At 52.0% G+C, this 16269-nt stretch overlaps 1 protein-coding gene across 3 annotated transcripts in view; it reads right to left on the bottom strand.

Moving 5' to 3' along the window:
• CHST8 (carbohydrate sulfotransferase 8) overlaps positions 1-16269 on the bottom strand; it is a 121637-nt gene that overhangs the window by 45684 nt on the left and 59684 nt on the right. For 2 of the 3 annotated variants that reach the window (XM_029926351.1, XM_029926352.1), the window contains exon 2: positions 15438-15653. In XM_029926351.1, coding sequence (XP_029782211.1) covers positions 15438-15567 — 130 coding nt within the window. In that variant the 5' untranslated portion in view covers positions 15568-15653. Of the gene's footprint in view, positions 1-9798; positions 9973-15437; positions 15654-16269 lie in introns of those variants that run through there. The other variant, XM_029926349.1, reaches the window with a different exon arrangement.

The following is a 16269-nucleotide window of genomic DNA, read 5'->3' as shown; positions in this document are numbered from 1 at the left end:
TAGGAGGAGTCTGTCTGCAGACCAGACAGATATTTAGAGAAAGTTATGGGTCAGAAGATGAGGAAAGCAGCTAAAGCAGTGTTTGAGGGAAATTTATAGCTACAATGACTATTAGAAAAGAAGGATCTCAAATCAATAACTTAAGCTTCTACCTAAGAAACTAGAAAAAGAAGAACAAACTAAACTCAAAGCAAGCAAAAAGAAAATAATAAATATTAGAATAGAAACCTATGAAAGAGAAAACATCAAAAAAGACAAAAACAATGATATTAAGAGTTGGTTCTTTGAAAAGATTGACAAAATTGATAAACTTTTAGCTTGAATTGCAAACAAAAAAGAGAATACACAAATTACTAAAATCAGGAACAAAAGAGGGAATGTCACTAATGAATACAGGGAAATACTACCAACATCTTTATGCTAATGAATTAGACAACTTGAATAAAATGAATAAAGCCTTAATAAGACATAAATTACTAAAGCTGACACAAGAAGAAGTAGAAAATCTGAATAGATCTATACCAAACAAATGTAATTAGTAATTTAAAAATCTTCCCACCAAGAAAAGTCCATTTCCAGATGGCTTTAATGGTAAATTCAACCCAACATTTAAAGGATGATGTCATCCCTACACAAACTCTTCCAGAAAAATAGAAGAGGGGGAGGAAATAACTCCCAAATCATGCTGAAACCTACATTAATCTGATACCAAAGCCAGACAAAGCCATCACAAGAAAACAACAGACAACTATTACTCGAAAATTTCCACAACACAATCCTAGTAAACTGACTCTGGCAACATAGAAAAAGGATTATATACCATGAGCATGTGGGATTTATCTCAAGAATGCAAGGTTGATGTATTACTGTAATACACCATATTTATAGAATAAAGGATGAAACCATATAAACATCTCAAGAGAAATAGAATAAGCATTTGACAAAATGCTTTTTTTCCCATGGTAAAGAAAATTTTTTTCAACAAACTAGCAGTAGAAAAAAACTTTCTCAGACTAGTAAAGGTTATCTACAAAAAGCCTATAGCTACCATTATCCTTAATGGTGAAAAACATTGAAACCTTCCTCCTAAGTTTGCAAACAAAGCAAGGAAATCCACTCTCACCATTTCTATTTCATGTTGTACTAGAGGTTCTAGTCAGTGCAATCAGGCAAGAAAAAAAGGCATTCAGATTGAAAATGAAGTAAAACTATAGACAGCATGACCCTGTATTTTATGAATCCTGGGTCATTCACATACAATAAAACTACTAGACTTAACATGTTGCAGGGTATATGATTAATATAGAAAATTTTATTGTATTTCTAGCAATGAACAACCCAGAAATAAGATTGGGGAGAGAATTTCATTCACTATGGCATCAAAAAGAATAAAATACTTAGGACTAAATTTAACAAAAGAAGGATAAGACTTGTACACTGAAAGCTACAAAAATTGCTAATAGAAACTAAAGAAGACCTAAATAAATGGAGAGGCATTCCATGTTCATGGATTGGAGGACTCAATATTATTGATTGTTGGATTCGATGCAACACTTATCAAAGTCACAGTAGGCTTTTTGTTGGCAGAAATGGACAAATCCTAAAATTCACATAAAAATGTACATGGTTTTTACAAAGACCCAGAATAACCAAAATGATCTTGAGAAAGAAGAACAAAGCAGGGGGACTTATATTTCCTGATTTCAAAACTTATAAAGTTGCAGTAATCAAGACATTGTACTATTGGTGTAAGGATGGACATGCAGCTCCACAGAATAGGACTGAGACTCCAGAGAGAAACCCTTATATTTGTGGGCAATTTATTTTTGACCAAGGGCAACACAATGGGTAAAAGACAGCCTTCAGTAAGTGGTGCTGGCACAACGGGATATCCACAGGCAAAAAAAAGTAGTTAGACCATTACTTCACACAAAACACAAAAATTAACTCAAAATGGATCACAGGCATAGATGTAAGAGCTAAAACTATATATAATAGATACTATTAGCGTTATATGTATGGTATATAAAACTAACTATATAACTTTTAGAGAAAATCACAAGAGAAAGTCTTTATGATCTTAGGGTTAAGCAAAGATTCTTAGATGCAGCACCAAAATCATGATCCAAAAAAGGAAAGCAAAGTGATGGAATGAACTTCTTCAAACTTAGAAACTTTTGCATTTCAAAAAACACCATTAAGAAACTGAAAAGATACACCACAGATGGGAGAAATTACTTGCAAATTTAGTAAGTACTTGGATCTGTAAAACAAAGAACAACAACTCAATAAGAAGACAAGTAACTCAATTTAAAAGATAGGCAAAGATTCAAACAGATAATGTCACTGAAGAAGATATTCAAATGGCTAATAAGCACAGAAAATATGCTCAATATCACTAGTCTCTAGAGAAGGCAAATTAAAACAGCAGTGAGATATCCCTTCACACCCTCTAGAAATGACTGTAATTAAAAAGACTGATAATAACAAGTGTTGATGAGGATGTGAAGAAATTGGAGTCCTTGTGCATTGCTGATGGGAAAGGAGACGGTGGAGACATTTTGGCAACAGTTTGGCCATTTCTTTAAAATTCAACATAAATTTGGGGCACCTGCGTGGCTCAGTCAATTCAGCGTCTTTCTGACTCTTGGTTTGGGCTCAGATCATGATCTCACGGTTTGTGGAATCAGGCCCTGCGCCAAGCTCTGAGCTGACAGCACAGAAACGGCTTGGGATTCTCTCTCTCTCTCCCTCTCCCTCTCTCTCCTCTCCCCTGCTCGTGCTCTCTCTGTTTCAAAATAAATAAATAAACTTAAAATTAAAATAAATTCATTATAGATTTACTACACAGCCTAGCAATTCTACTCTTATGTATCCACCCAAGAGAATGAAGACACACATGTCTGCATGAAGACATGTAAATGTTCACAGCAGCCAAAAAAGTATAAACAATTCAAATGTCCATTAACTGCTGAATAGCTGAACCACAATGCCATGTGGTGGAATATTACTCAGGGATAAACAGGAAGGAACTACTGGTAGATGCTACGACATGATGAATCTCAAGAACATTCTACTAAGTGAAAAAAAGCCGGCTGTAAAAGACTATGTATCATATGATCGCATTTACATGAAATGGTCACTAAGGCAAAAGTATAAAGACAGAAGGCAGATCTGTGGTTGTGTGTGCAATGTCGGGTGACTATAAGTGGGCATAAGAGATTTCTGGGGGACAAAGGAAATACCCCAAAACTGGATTGTGGTGATGGTTGCACAGCTCTGTAAGTTTATCAAAAATCACTGAATGTACACTTGAATAGGTGAATGTTATGGCATGTGAATTATACCTGAACGAAGCTGGGTTTTGTTTTCTTTTTTTTTTTAAAGCCCTAGACCCTGGCACCGAGGCAGGCAGCCCCGAGAGCTCACTGCTTCTCCTGAATCCCCCTCATTTCCTGGCTCCTGGGATTTCTCTTTCCTTCTTGGGTTTTAAAGAGGTTTTAGGTCCTTTTTTATCGAGGGTGGGTGGGCACATCAGCTCAGTCAGCCATACTGCTGAGGCTTACCACACTGACAGTATTTGCTTTCTTGGGATTCTGGCATTTTCTGCTCCCTAAGGAGGGCTGTGTGTTCCCCTCAGTGAAGCAAATGGAAGAAATAAAAAACTGGCTGTGGGGAGGGATGGTCTGGCCTTGGGTGTGACTTCTGCGGTGGGGTGAGCTCCCGTAACCCTCCTCCAGGACGCAGGGTGGGCTAGGTGGGGGCCGGGCCACACAAATGCCCTTTCTGTTCTTTCCCTGATCAGCAGGAAGTCCTGCTGGGTCCAGGCTCAGACCTTCGGCTGCAAGCCCGGGAGTGGAAGCAGGATGAGGCATCACAGCACTCCTGAGGCTGAAGGGCAGCTTGGGAAGGAGTCTGGGGGACACTGGGAACTCCCCATCACTGGGTTCCATCAGGGCAGGGACCCCGCGGTCCTGCTCTCTGCAGAATCCCAGTGCCCAGCCAGGCTGGCGCACAGTAAATGTTTCTGAAATAAATAGGTGCAAGTGGAAAAGTGCCCCCAGCAGCGAGAACCCACCTCCCCCTGACCCGTGGGCTTCCTGCTCTCACGGACTGTCCTTCCCACTCCCCAGGGAGACGCCAGGCCCGCGCCCGCCTTGCAAGCCCCGTATATTGTGCGTGCCCGACGAGCAGGCTGGGTTTAAGCCCACAAATCCTCTAATTACTGCTGCTACCTCTGGCTTGGTTCTGGGAAGAAACTAATTTGAACAGCGATCATTCGACCTGAAATATTATGAATGTAATTTCATTACTTGGTCTACCCAGGTCTCAGGCAAGGGGGTTACAACAACTGGTTTCATGGAGTTCCTGCTGGAACAGCAATTGCTCACCCACTTCTGTGGCTGACAACCCACAGGCTTCTCCCCCTGTGGCGCCGAAGTCACCTGCCCCCGCCCAGGCCCTGACTGTGCGTCCCACACCAGCTCGGCAGGTGTGAGGATCAGTGTGCACTCAAAGCAGCCAGCCCCACACTTTCGCACACATGAAAGGGTTTCCCTGAGAGCCGAGAGCCCAAAGCACATGCCCTTGCACCCCTGGTTGTGTGCACAGTTACAGACACAGTCGTGGACGAGAGCCAGACACGCACACAGCATTCACAGAGGTCCCAGCCTTCCACCAGCACACGCGTACGCACAGACCAGCACAGGTCTGCCACACACAGGGACGGTGCACACCCCACACATGGCAGCGTGGCGCGGGCCCCCAGGCTGGCCTCCAACACTCTCAGCTCTGAGTGGCTGTCCGAGTCACCAGTAAGACCCTGCATCTTTGGGATCTAGTTTGGGCACCACCCCTTCCTGGCTGTGTAACCTTGGGCCAACGACTCCACTCCTCTGTGCCTCGGTTTCCCTATCTGTTAAAATAGAGACCTGGTGAAAGGGTATTGGTAAAGCACATACAGTGCAGTGCCTGATACTCAGCAGGCGCTCAGCACTCCGACCATCATCACTGCTCAGACCACACTCCCTGGATGCTGTCAGGGTTCTCTGGAACGCTCTGATCCCACTCACAGCCCTGGTGGCATCGTCCCTGATGTGGAGGCAGCAGGGAAGGGACGTGCAAAGTGGCCCATGCTGGGCCAGCCTTGGTCCCTCTCCCAGGAGATCCTTGACAGATGTGACCACCGCAGACAGTAACCCGGGGGGGAGACAAAGAAGGCCGGTGTCGCCATCCCTGTCATCATTGTGGGAAACAGAACATCCATTTTAACCCATGCCCACCCCACTGGGTGCCCACAGCCCACACCCAGCCCACCCCTGCAGGAAGGTGTGTCCAGAAATGATCCTTTACTCACAGCAACAAAGACTGGCAGGTGCTAGTGGTACAAACCTCTGCATATGAGTAGCTGTGTGTGAATGAAGGAAGGTTTTCAGTGTGTGCCTCCCCAGACCCTTGCCCCGGCCCTTGTCTCCCCCACACCTCTGCCGACGAGTCCCCCAGGCCCTGTGCTGAAGCCATGAACAGTTATCTGGCAGGGCTCCTGGCCCCTGAACCAGACACGGGCACCTCGGGACCCCAGGACGCACCCAGAGAAACTCTGTCCGTGACTCGTTTGGGATTTGGCTCCATGTAAGTCCTCCCAGGGCAGGAAATAGTTAACCCGTTCCCTCCCTGCTGGCAAGACCCACCACCTCTCTGTCCTGGGGGGCAGGGTTGCACAGGGAGGGCAGGACCCCCTAGGGAGGGAGGGACATGGGACAGACCCTCTCCCTCCCGTCCATCCGGCCGATAGGAGGTGCCAAGCATGAACTATTGTCTGACACCGAAACAGTCTTCTAAACTTCAAAACTTTGAGCTGCCACTTAGAAATCAGGAGAATTCACAGAAATATGGTACAGGCTCCCGGCTTCTTTGGAAAAAATAAAGGGGAGGGTCTGGGTACTCTGGGCCCACACTGCACAGAACTCCCTGTGGTCTCCGCTCCCTGGATGCATTTTCTGATGGACCTAGTGACCCCACACAGCTTTCACTGACTTCCCACCTCGTCCCTTTCTCCCCGCATCTCCCTCTCTTGGGGGCAGGCCAGACCCTGAGGGCAAAGGTCGAATGCATTCACAAATGTTTATAGGTTTCTCCTTGCCAGGATGAAGCACAGGTAGAAATACAACTGAGATGTGCACAGACCACCCCTCGGTCCAACCCAGCTTGGGAACCACCCGGGGCGAGAACCACCGGCCAGGGACTGGACCCTTGACTGGCTCTGGGTACCACCAAGCAGGGGGGAAGGGGGGCTTGGACGGGGGCTAGTCGACTCTCTGGGTGGTCCTCAGAACCCCCGCAGAGGGCTGGAGAGTGCACGGCCAGACCCGAGGGCTCGCTGAGAAGCAGCCCTCAGGTAAAACCGCAGAGCCCCAGAGCCCGGAAACAAGCTCTATCGGGAAAGCATCAGCAGACAGGTAACGGTGAGCTCCTGGCTTAGACGGGATCTGCCTGAGAGCCTGACTTACTGCAAATATTTCAGCGGGGGAAGACACACGTTGACCCTGAGGCCACCAAAAGGTGTCCGAATAAACAGGAAGGGCCAGCAGGTGGGGCCCCAAGGAGAGCCCCACTGAGGCCTGACCCGAGGCATGTGGGGCGCCAGCCCACACCCACCGTGTCCCTGACGGGCTCGCTGCACCGTGGACCTGCATCGGCCTTCACACCAACTCCCTGGTGCTTCTGTTGTCATAACTACCACCATGACCTCTTCAGGGCTTAAACAACCAAGAACCACCCAGTGGCCATGGAGAAGGACAGCAACCATAGCAACAGCCCTGTCCTTGCACCCTTCTCTGGCACAGAATTAGCCCACATTAGCAACGCAGGACCTCAGAAAGGTGAGAGGGGCTCCATGAGCACGTTAGGACCCCACTGGCCCCTTCCCCACATGGGCAGCGAGGGCGGCACCTGCTTCACCGTGCGTCCTGAGCGCCCCCTCGACTGCCCCAGCCCCAAGACCACAGGCCAAATGTGGCTGAGGGGCGGGCAAGCCAGACAGAGGGAGCCTTGGAGCCCCCGGCCACCCTCGGGACTGGAGTTCTGCTCTCCTGGCAGAGCCCTTGAGTTGAGTCGGGAGCTTGGCTCTGATGTCTGGCAGCCCCCACTAAGGAAGCCTGGCTGGTGACTGGGGTCAGGGGTGGGGGCGGGGCGCACAAGGAGGGAGAGGAAGTTGAGTCCGGGGAGTAGCCCTCCCCCGCTGACACGCTGGCCTAGTCCTCCTGGGGCCCACGCCGGCCCAGGTGCCGTCAGGGCAGCCCAGACCGCATGTGGTTCCAGGGCATCTCGCACACGGATCTTGACCCCCTCCGCCTCCTCCCTGCCGGGTCCCTCCAACTCATTCTGGGCCGGGCAGAGTGGGAAAAGTTTCCCCCCACCCCCGAGCCCGCTCCGGGCCCGCCACGCAGCGGCTCATCTCGCAGGCGAAGAACAGAGCCCGACTCGCCCCCACGGAGGGGCCTGCGGGAACCATTGGGAGCTGTGGACACAACCCGAAACCGGGGCTTCCCGCGCCGGCGTGAGCCCCGGAACTGGCGGCCCGCGCGGCCCGGCCCAGGCCCGGACACAGTAAGAGACCCAGTTTTCCAGCTGGGCTGTAATTTCAGAAGGTGGCTTTGTGTGGACCCAAGCTGCCAGAGGTGCCAGCAAGAAGTGCACTTTGAAGAAAGGGCAGAAAAACATCAGAAGATAAAAGAATTGCAGATGGTAACATCGACTCGTAGCCACAGGCAAGGAGGGCAGTGAGCCGAGGCGGGCTTTGCAATGGGGTAGATCTGGGTCTGAATCCTGGCTCGGGCCACTCTGGCCACAGGACTCTGGACCCCTCCCTCTCTGGAGTCTGAGCTGAGGACAGTCATGCCTGCCGCCCATGCGGAGGAACGAGCAAAGGCACTGGGGACAGTGCCAGGCGCCAAAAAATGGTAACTATCACCATGTTTCATGCACACGGAAGCTCATTTTTCAAATTATCATCATACAGGCACGTGGAGCTCTGTCCTTCTCAAAGCCACGATTGTCCATTACTTCATTAGATCCACACAATGATCCCGTCTTCCATTTTTCACCTTTTTCTTTAGTCCCAGTAAAACATAAGTCTTGCTCTTATTGGATACGATTGTCCCAACTTTCCATTCTGCTCTCCTCTTTAATTTCCCCACCCCTAGGAACCTTGAGCATAACAATTCTGGGACCATTTTCTATTAATATCAATTTTCAGATTATAGCAATAGGATGTCTGTTTCCTAATTTAATTAGGTGATTCCTGTTATTAGTTCCTACATGCTCATTATTTTTCATTTAGCCTATTTTAACACACCCAAGGAAAGTGAGGTTCTGGCTGGAGACCCCCAGGCTGTCTTCTGCAGAGAGGGGAGGAGATGTTTGAGGCCCAACTGCAGAAGCAGATGCCAGGAAACTGCGGGCCAGCGGTGCCACTGGGGATGTCCCAGCCTCCGTGGGACAGAGAAGGTCCCACTGTAGAGGACTGGCCCACATGGCCGCCAGGGGAGGGCGGGAGGGCGGGTCCTGCGCGAAGCCCCGCCTCCGAAAGCAGACTCTAGACGCCACTCCAAAGCCAGCACGCCAGGGCCCACCAAATCAGTGGGCTCCAGGTGCCCACACTGGAAGGCTGGGTGTCCCAATACCACCCCCCTTCTCCAGCACCTTCTAATTGATTACCCTGTGGGGGACCCGTGTCTATCCCTCCATCAGTATTGCCCTCTGTACATCCAGGGGGCACCCTTCACCCCAGTGTCTAGGTCAGCACTACCCCGGAATTAGCACAGGACACAGTGTGAGTGGTGCCCCCTAAATATGCAGACTCTGCTTCGGTGCACCCACCTCATCAAGGTGGGCTCAGCCATTGTGTCCTTGGGCTTCTGGCCACTTAGGTCTGCAATCCTGCAGTTGTTGACCCCATGGGTTTCCTTCCCCCTGCTGACTCAGTGACTGGGCTGTCCAGCGCACCGCCCACCCCATGGCACCAGAAGGAACCCCACAGAGCTGCCCTGGAGATTACAAGGTGGGGGGGGGGCAAAAAGCCCAAGGGCAACACTTGTAAGGAGTTCTGTTACAAAGATCCTGACCCACAGCCTTGACCTTGACCCCAGTGCATTCTGTGAAGAGGAGAGGGTGCTCCGAAGAATGGGAAACTCAGCGGGTGGTTTTACCTAGAGTAAAGTTTTCTTTGCTGTGGTCACAGAAAAGTGCCACGAGGGAGGGCAAGGCGGCCCCCGCGAGCCTCTGGCGGTGTTTGGTAGGAGGGTTTGAACACACTGCAGGTGCATTGTTCAGAAACACCGGGTTCTGAGAGTCCCAGCCCTGCTGATTTTGCAATGATATATTGCCAGCTACTTAACAGGATGGATCACTGCAATTACATGTCACTTCTGATATTCACAGTCACAACAAGGATGTGTCAGCCTCGCAAGGTTTGTAGAAAATATATATGATGTTTCGCAATGCCGTTAGAAAATGGTTTCAGGAAACAGACTCAAGAGGATTCCAATAAAACCCACCTGCCCGGGGAAAGCAGATGGCTCCGAGGAAGCTGGCCTTGGCTCCAGCAGCTGCCCGCCCCCAGACCAGCCGGGGCCAGGCGCCCCGAGAGGGCAGAGGAGGGACAGCCACCACACCTCTGCTTGCTCCATCAGCCTCACAGCGAGGAGCTTCTGAGAGCCCCTCAGCAGTTACTCCTGTGGCCTTGACCCTCCCGGGGCTTCTGGCCTGCAGCGTTCTCGGGGCTCCAAGGGGACATACCTGGACAAAGAGTTGCTGTAGAACCAAGATAAGTGTCTGGCACAGGCAGCACTGTGTGGCCCTGGTAACCACGGGACCAAGCGTCAGGGACACACTTTCTCCAGCCAACACAGCCCTGCCTCCAGGGAACAAAAGCAGGAGCCCTGGAGTTGGTCGGGCCCATGGGCATCGGAATTCTGGCGCTGCTGATTTCCTAGCAGTGAGAGATGAGGCAAGATGCTCAGTACCATGTGCTTTAGAGAGACCCCAGGCTCCAGCACAGTCTCCCCCAAACCGACTGCTTCTGCTGTAGGTCAGCATGTGGTCACCTCTTAGCAACCACAGCTCCCTTCCTCCAGGCAGCCCTCCAGGCAGCCCCCCTGGCTCCTCCAGCCCTCAGGTGTATGAGATGAAAGGAGAGAGTGCGTGTTCTAAGAGCAGAGATGCAGGTGGAGCGGGATTGGGAGGGGCGGGAGGTTGCTGCTTCTCTTGATGGTGCCTGCAGCCTGTGAGTCTGGAATCCTGGGCAACGCCACCCAGCAGCTCAGATGCCCCCTACCTGAGACAGAACACGTGGTCTCCAGTCGCCTCCCCCAAACCGCTCGGCGTCTGGTGTGTCTGCCTCAGTGAGTAGTACCCCCGGCCCGATCAGCCAGAGCCAGAGGCATCCTGAACTGAGGCAGCAGCCCCCCACTCCATCATCGTCCCACCCGTGTACTTGGCCGGACCCCCGAATCCACCCTCTCCAGTCCCTGCCCTCTCTCCCACACCACTCTGCGCCTCCCTGCTGGGTTCCTCGCCATCCAATCTGCTCCCCTGCTCCTGCCCACAGCTCCAGACATGCAGCGCTAAAGAGAGCCTTCTCACAGCCGCCCCCACTTCAGGATCCCCGGGGCTTCCCGCAGCCGGCAGCGAAGGCTCGCTCCTCTGAGATGCTCCAAAAAAAAGGCTTATGGGCCCTGGACTGGCCATGTCTGCAGTATTAGTCTAGATCCGCGGCTCTCGCTCCTGCCTCTTATCCGCTGGGAGCTCCTCCCATGCCAAATTCCCTCATGCCTCCAAATCTTGATCCAAGCTCTCTCTCTGCCCAGGCCCTGCTCTGCGCCCCGAGCAGGCAGTATGGAACATCACAGTGGTTAGGACGGCAGCAGGTGCGGCAGCGACAGCCTGCTGTCTAAGGGCAAATCCTGGCTCTGAAACCCAAGGCCTGTGTGGCTTTGGGCATGGCTCTTAGCCTCTCTTATCTCAGTAGTCTCATCTGTCAGATGCTGTAATAGGACTTAACTCCTGGGGTTTTAAAAGTGTTCAGTGAGTCCTAAATACATGTAATGTGCCTGAGAGTGTCAGCCAGGATCAGCAGTGCTGCGCTGTGCCCACCCCAGGACTGCTCAGCACTGCATCTGGAAATGGAAATCATCAAGCCTTAGGAGAATTAGAATAGATGCATTAATACATGTAAAGTGCTTGACACAGATCTGGCCATGGGAAAAGCCTGATCAGTGTTTGTTATTATTACTATCCTTGGATGCCCTCGTGCTGTGGAAGGCGTGCCCCGGGCAGAGTGTTGTAGACCAGGAAGTCACCAAAGGCTGTCCAGTCCCTTCGTCTGCGCTCAGGCCCCTGCGCAGGAAGGAGGCTACGTCACTGTGGCTGCCTCCCCCCCGACGCCCAGCATCAGTCAGCCCAGTCCTCAGCCCCACCACCCCAACCCCACGGCTTCAGGAAACCAAGGAGCTACTTCCCTGAAACGTGGGGTGGCTCTGACTTAAGAAAACTCACTCTAGAAACCAAATATCAAAAAAAGAAAGAAAGAAAGAAAGAACGAAGGAAAGAACAACTCATAGTGTGCTAATGACAGAATCTGTATCATAAGGTCATGCTTGTTTTATTTACCAATGAACAAACCAATCAATCCACCGTCACTTTGGCTTCACGGGTCACTAGCAATGACTCGCCTTGTCCCATTAAAACAAAATCCATCCCACTTAAAAGAATGAAGAAGGAATGATAAAATCAGAGCACTGCACTGCACAGGCCCAAAAGAACGGATGGACCTAGGCACATCATCAGTGGCCAACTGACATCACAGAACATAGCCAGGCAGATGTGCGCCTCCTGATGTAAGAACATACGGCCACATGTACATTCTTGCCAAATACAAAAGAAGCCCCAAACCTCTATCTGATCAAGTTGCTAGATTTACTTAATTTATGGGAAATACAAAGAACAGAAGACAACTGCACCAAACAAGTAAAACTGACAAAAATCCCAATGGTGGGCACCTCTGCAGGACCTGTGACCCAGTTTCCTCCGATAAATAACAAAAGAAAAATAAAGATGAGGAGAGAATCTCAGAGATTGAAAGACTCCGCCTCCAGACTGCACTGCACGGCAACGATCCGGATACGGGATAAAACAATGTGGAGATAACGGTATTTATAATATTTGGAATTCAACCAGAAATTTGAACACTAAACAATTGCTGAAAGTTTTAAGAGTTCTTATCCCTAAATTGAGAAATATATTATCATATTTATGAGTTGACATGATACTGGCATAGGCATCAAAAGTTAGGAGGACATGGCCATGGGTGGGGCCAGCCTGACCTTGTAGGAGCGTGCTAGTCCTGGGTGCACGGGGTCGTTGTACTCTTCTCATCTACCCTGGGTGTGTTCTAAACCCTCCATTAGAAAAGGCTCATAAAAAAAGGCAACTCATAAAATTTCGGTTTGTCCAGCCACACATGTGGAGCCTGCCTTCTGCCTCTCCAGGGCCAGCAGGCTGGGATGTGCTATTCCTGGTTCTCTGGCCTATTCTCTGAGTCTTCCACTTAGAGAAGGGGCAAGTCTAGTCTGTTGGGTCAAGACGTGAGTTTCCTGAGGCCTCGGGGCCTGGCAATGTGGAAGACTGGAAAATAATTTGGATGGGTGCATTCTCTGATACACACCGAAATCTAATCTTACCCGAAAGGTAGGTTAACCAGCAGCAATTCACGGTTCAAAAGGTCTGATTGATTTAAAATATAGCAAACATTTCAGAAAAACCGTTTGATTTACAAAAATTGGCAAGCGCATATGATTCCATTGAATGCACAAGTCAGGCGAGGTTTGCTGTCTGGTCCCTGAGAGCTTCAGATGCTATTAACACCTAATAACTCTATGGGAGAAATCCGAACAATACCAGACTCCGAGGGATCCAAACAACTAAAGGCTCCTTTTCCTACTCTCAAGCTTATATCTGGATCTTCACTCCCCCCACCCCTTACCCTCCTTCTCGGTCAATACCACCCACAGTGGCTCCCAGACACTGCATTTCCAGGGAAGTTTCTGCCACTGTGACAGCCAGCGTAGCCTGTGTGGAATTTCCTCTGTAGATGGCATCCCCAACGGCCTTACCCTATCTGAGTGGCAGGGCAGTCTCCTGACTTTGTACCTCCCACAGGCAGAAATCCACGGGGAGAAGGCTTGTCCAGGCCCTTGGGGCCACCCACCCATGCAACGGGATACATACACTTTGTAAGCACTGGTTTCCAACAGATAAATGTAATCAAGGTTTATATGCTCAGAGAAGCCAACAGGATGGGATTGTTTCACTTGAAAGATCAGAAGAAAATTGTAACTAATGTTGTGGAAAATTACTTTGATATTGCTTTCTTGGTACCGAATCACAATTAGGCTGCTGTGAGAAGTACAGGGAAAGAATAAATGAATAGTAACAAATCAACACAAACAGCCTGTGTCAGGAACACTTTGCTCAGGGAAAGTAACATAAGCATTACTTAAAGTTTTATGACTGTGTTTGATGTGATTTACGTAGAACGGCGAGGTTGCCTCTCACCTGCCACGTGGTGAAGGTGGTCCAGCCCCATCTAGAGCCAGGAGAACACGCTCGAGCCCCAAGCGTGCTCTGGGCATGAGTCTGCCAGGCCCACACCAGCCGCACTGCAGGGGGACACTCGCCTAGGCTTCGTGGCGCCCCACACACCCTGTCAGCTGAGGCTCTGAGCCCCTCCCCTGGCTCATCACTCCTCCCCGGATCCGAGCCGTCCTGGGGCCCGGCCCCGCGCCGGATGGAAGAGATCCGCACGCACATGCTCAGGGCCAGGAGCAGGAGTCCACGACCCACAGAAGACGCAAAGATCACGCATTCTGCTTTGCTGGCTGCCACGTGGCAGGACACACGTCCCAGACTCCAGCTCTACCCAGGAAGACAGCATCTGTCTCTGCAGAGTGCCACGGTGGGGGCATGGCCCTGCCTTACAGGCACGCTCATGCCCTTCCTCCTAGGCTTGTCCCATAGAACACCGACCCTGAACACAAGGACCCACAGCCCATGTGTGCGCCCCAACCACACACGCACCGAGACAGGCGCCAGAGATCCATGGGTCACTCCCAAGGAGACACCATTTACCCCGAGCCATGTCTGAGGACCCTTGTTCAGGATCTCATCTCTGCACAGATAACATACAGCTGTGATGCCAATCTCAGCCTGCCCGACAGCCCTATCCCATGGGGCCCGGTTCTGCCGACACAGGGCTGCCAGCCATTCCAAGGCTTACATGAGGCTGTGAGGTCCCCAAAGGGTCCAGCTTGGTCACATGTCCTTGCTGCTTCAGAAACCGGGGAGCAGCCAGAACCACTTCTGACAGTCCCCCCGCGCTGTGAGACTCCGGCCCAAGCATGAGTCAGTACCTGTGACTTGCCTGCTGTCTCCTGGGGTCCCACTGCCCTGGCTGCCTCTAGGAGATGAAAGAATGAACTCATCGACCTCCCCGACCAGGGCCTCTGGTAGCAGCTGCGGGGCCCGGGCCCCCACTCTAGTCTCCTTGTGCTCCTTCTGACTTTCTACTTGATGCTTGTAGGCCTTCAATCTGTGCTTGGGGGTGGGGGGGAGGCAGCCAGAGCTGAGGGTGGGGCTGGGGAGGGGCTGGGCGCCACCCTCCTGTACGGTGAGCCCTGCAGGCAAGACTGGTGCAGGAATCTCTCTGCCTAAATCCTCCATATTGTCCGTGTCCTGGAGCACATGGGTGTCTTCACAGACCTCCCTGCTAAAGGCCCCCAGCCCCACGGCTCAGAGATGACCAAGGGCTGTGTGCCAGCAGCAGGCACCCTGCCTAAGCTCCCCGCTCCCCATTCTGCCTGTCCTCTCGCGTGTGCACCCCTTCTGTCCCCAGCGGACCTCCGTGGGTCAGGACGGGTGCGCCCCTCAGCGGCTCACGAGGGATGTGTGGGAGGCAGGCGGGAGGTGGGGGCCTGCAGAAGCAATCCAGCTTCCCAAAGGCAGGAGGTACCTTGACCCCATCTGCCAGGCCAAGGGGCTGGGTTCGAGGGGTCCCAGGGCTGACAGACAAACAGTCCCATGGGGGACAGGGGCTCAAGAAGCCATTCACCCTCTGAAGTCCCAGACCATGTGGTGGAGGCCCCAAGAGATGGCAGAATCCTCTTTAAACCTCAGTATCACCAAAAGCAACAACTGGCAGAGAGACGGGCAGCCTGGCGATCACTTCAAGAGGAGTGACCACAGGCTAGAGGTCAGAGGCCAGAGGCTGATGCCTACGGGGCTCTCTGGCACAGACTGGGCGCCGGGGCAGCCGTGGAGGCCTGCAGTTAGGACAGGAGAGCTGGGGCAAGCGGGCGGCAGGGCCGAGCGCAAGGCCTCACCTGGCACCTGCCGAGGGGACAGCTCCGTGGGGTCCTGCAGGCCGATGAAGAGGAGGAGGCCTGCGGCTCCGAACAGCAGGATGGATGAGAACATGCAGGCCAGCCGCATCGTTCCGGCTCGGGGGGTCATCCGGGGCTTGCTCCGGGCTCACCTCTCGGGGGCGGGAGGTGCCTTCTCCCCTCATCATCCACACCAAGTGTCCATCAGGCCACAGTCTGCAGGGCAGATGGGGAGAAAGATGGTCCATCACCAGGGCACAGGGCACCCTGCACGGGCTGGGGCCCCATCACTACACATGACCAAGCATGATGCCTGGGTCCCTCCATCCCTTAGATTTACTCAGGTGTGTCCCTCCCACCTCGGCAAGCCCGCAGAGGCTGCGGGAAGTCCAGCAACGGGGACACCAGCTTCCCAGCAGGATCTCCTTTATCTGCCTCACCAAAAAAGCCAGAAACACTCTCTGGCCTCTGTCCGGGGAAGCCTAGGCTGGGGCCCTGAGACCCACAGCCTGTGATGGGCCCGGCCCAGGCCCTCTGAGCTTCCAACAAAGCAGGTGTGCTCCCCACCAGGGGTCTGTGCCCCTGGAAGGGGCAGGAATCTGGGCCCTCGTCCCGCATAACCGGCCTGGTGGACAGAGGAGCTCTCGGATCTCTCTGCCCTGGCTCCTCTCTGCAGGATGCCGGGGACAAGTGTCTCCACAGAGCGAGATACTTTGAGAAGGAGCCTCCCCAGCCCAGAGGCCACCAGGGATGAAGACTCCCGCTCCTGGTTGCTCCCCTCACCAGCCAGAGCTGTGTCTCCCTGACCCATGGATGGGCTGGCGGGATAGAG

Source organism: Suricata suricatta, chromosome 16 (assembly GCF_006229205.1).
Source record: "Suricata suricatta isolate VVHF042 chromosome 16, meerkat_22Aug2017_6uvM2_HiC, whole genome shotgun sequence".
In the NCBI taxonomy this organism is placed as follows: Eukaryota; Metazoa; Chordata; class Mammalia; order Carnivora; family Herpestidae; genus Suricata; species Suricata suricatta.
The sequence above is the reverse complement of the archived record's forward strand: the minus strand, read 5'-3'. Positions and strand labels throughout refer to the sequence as shown.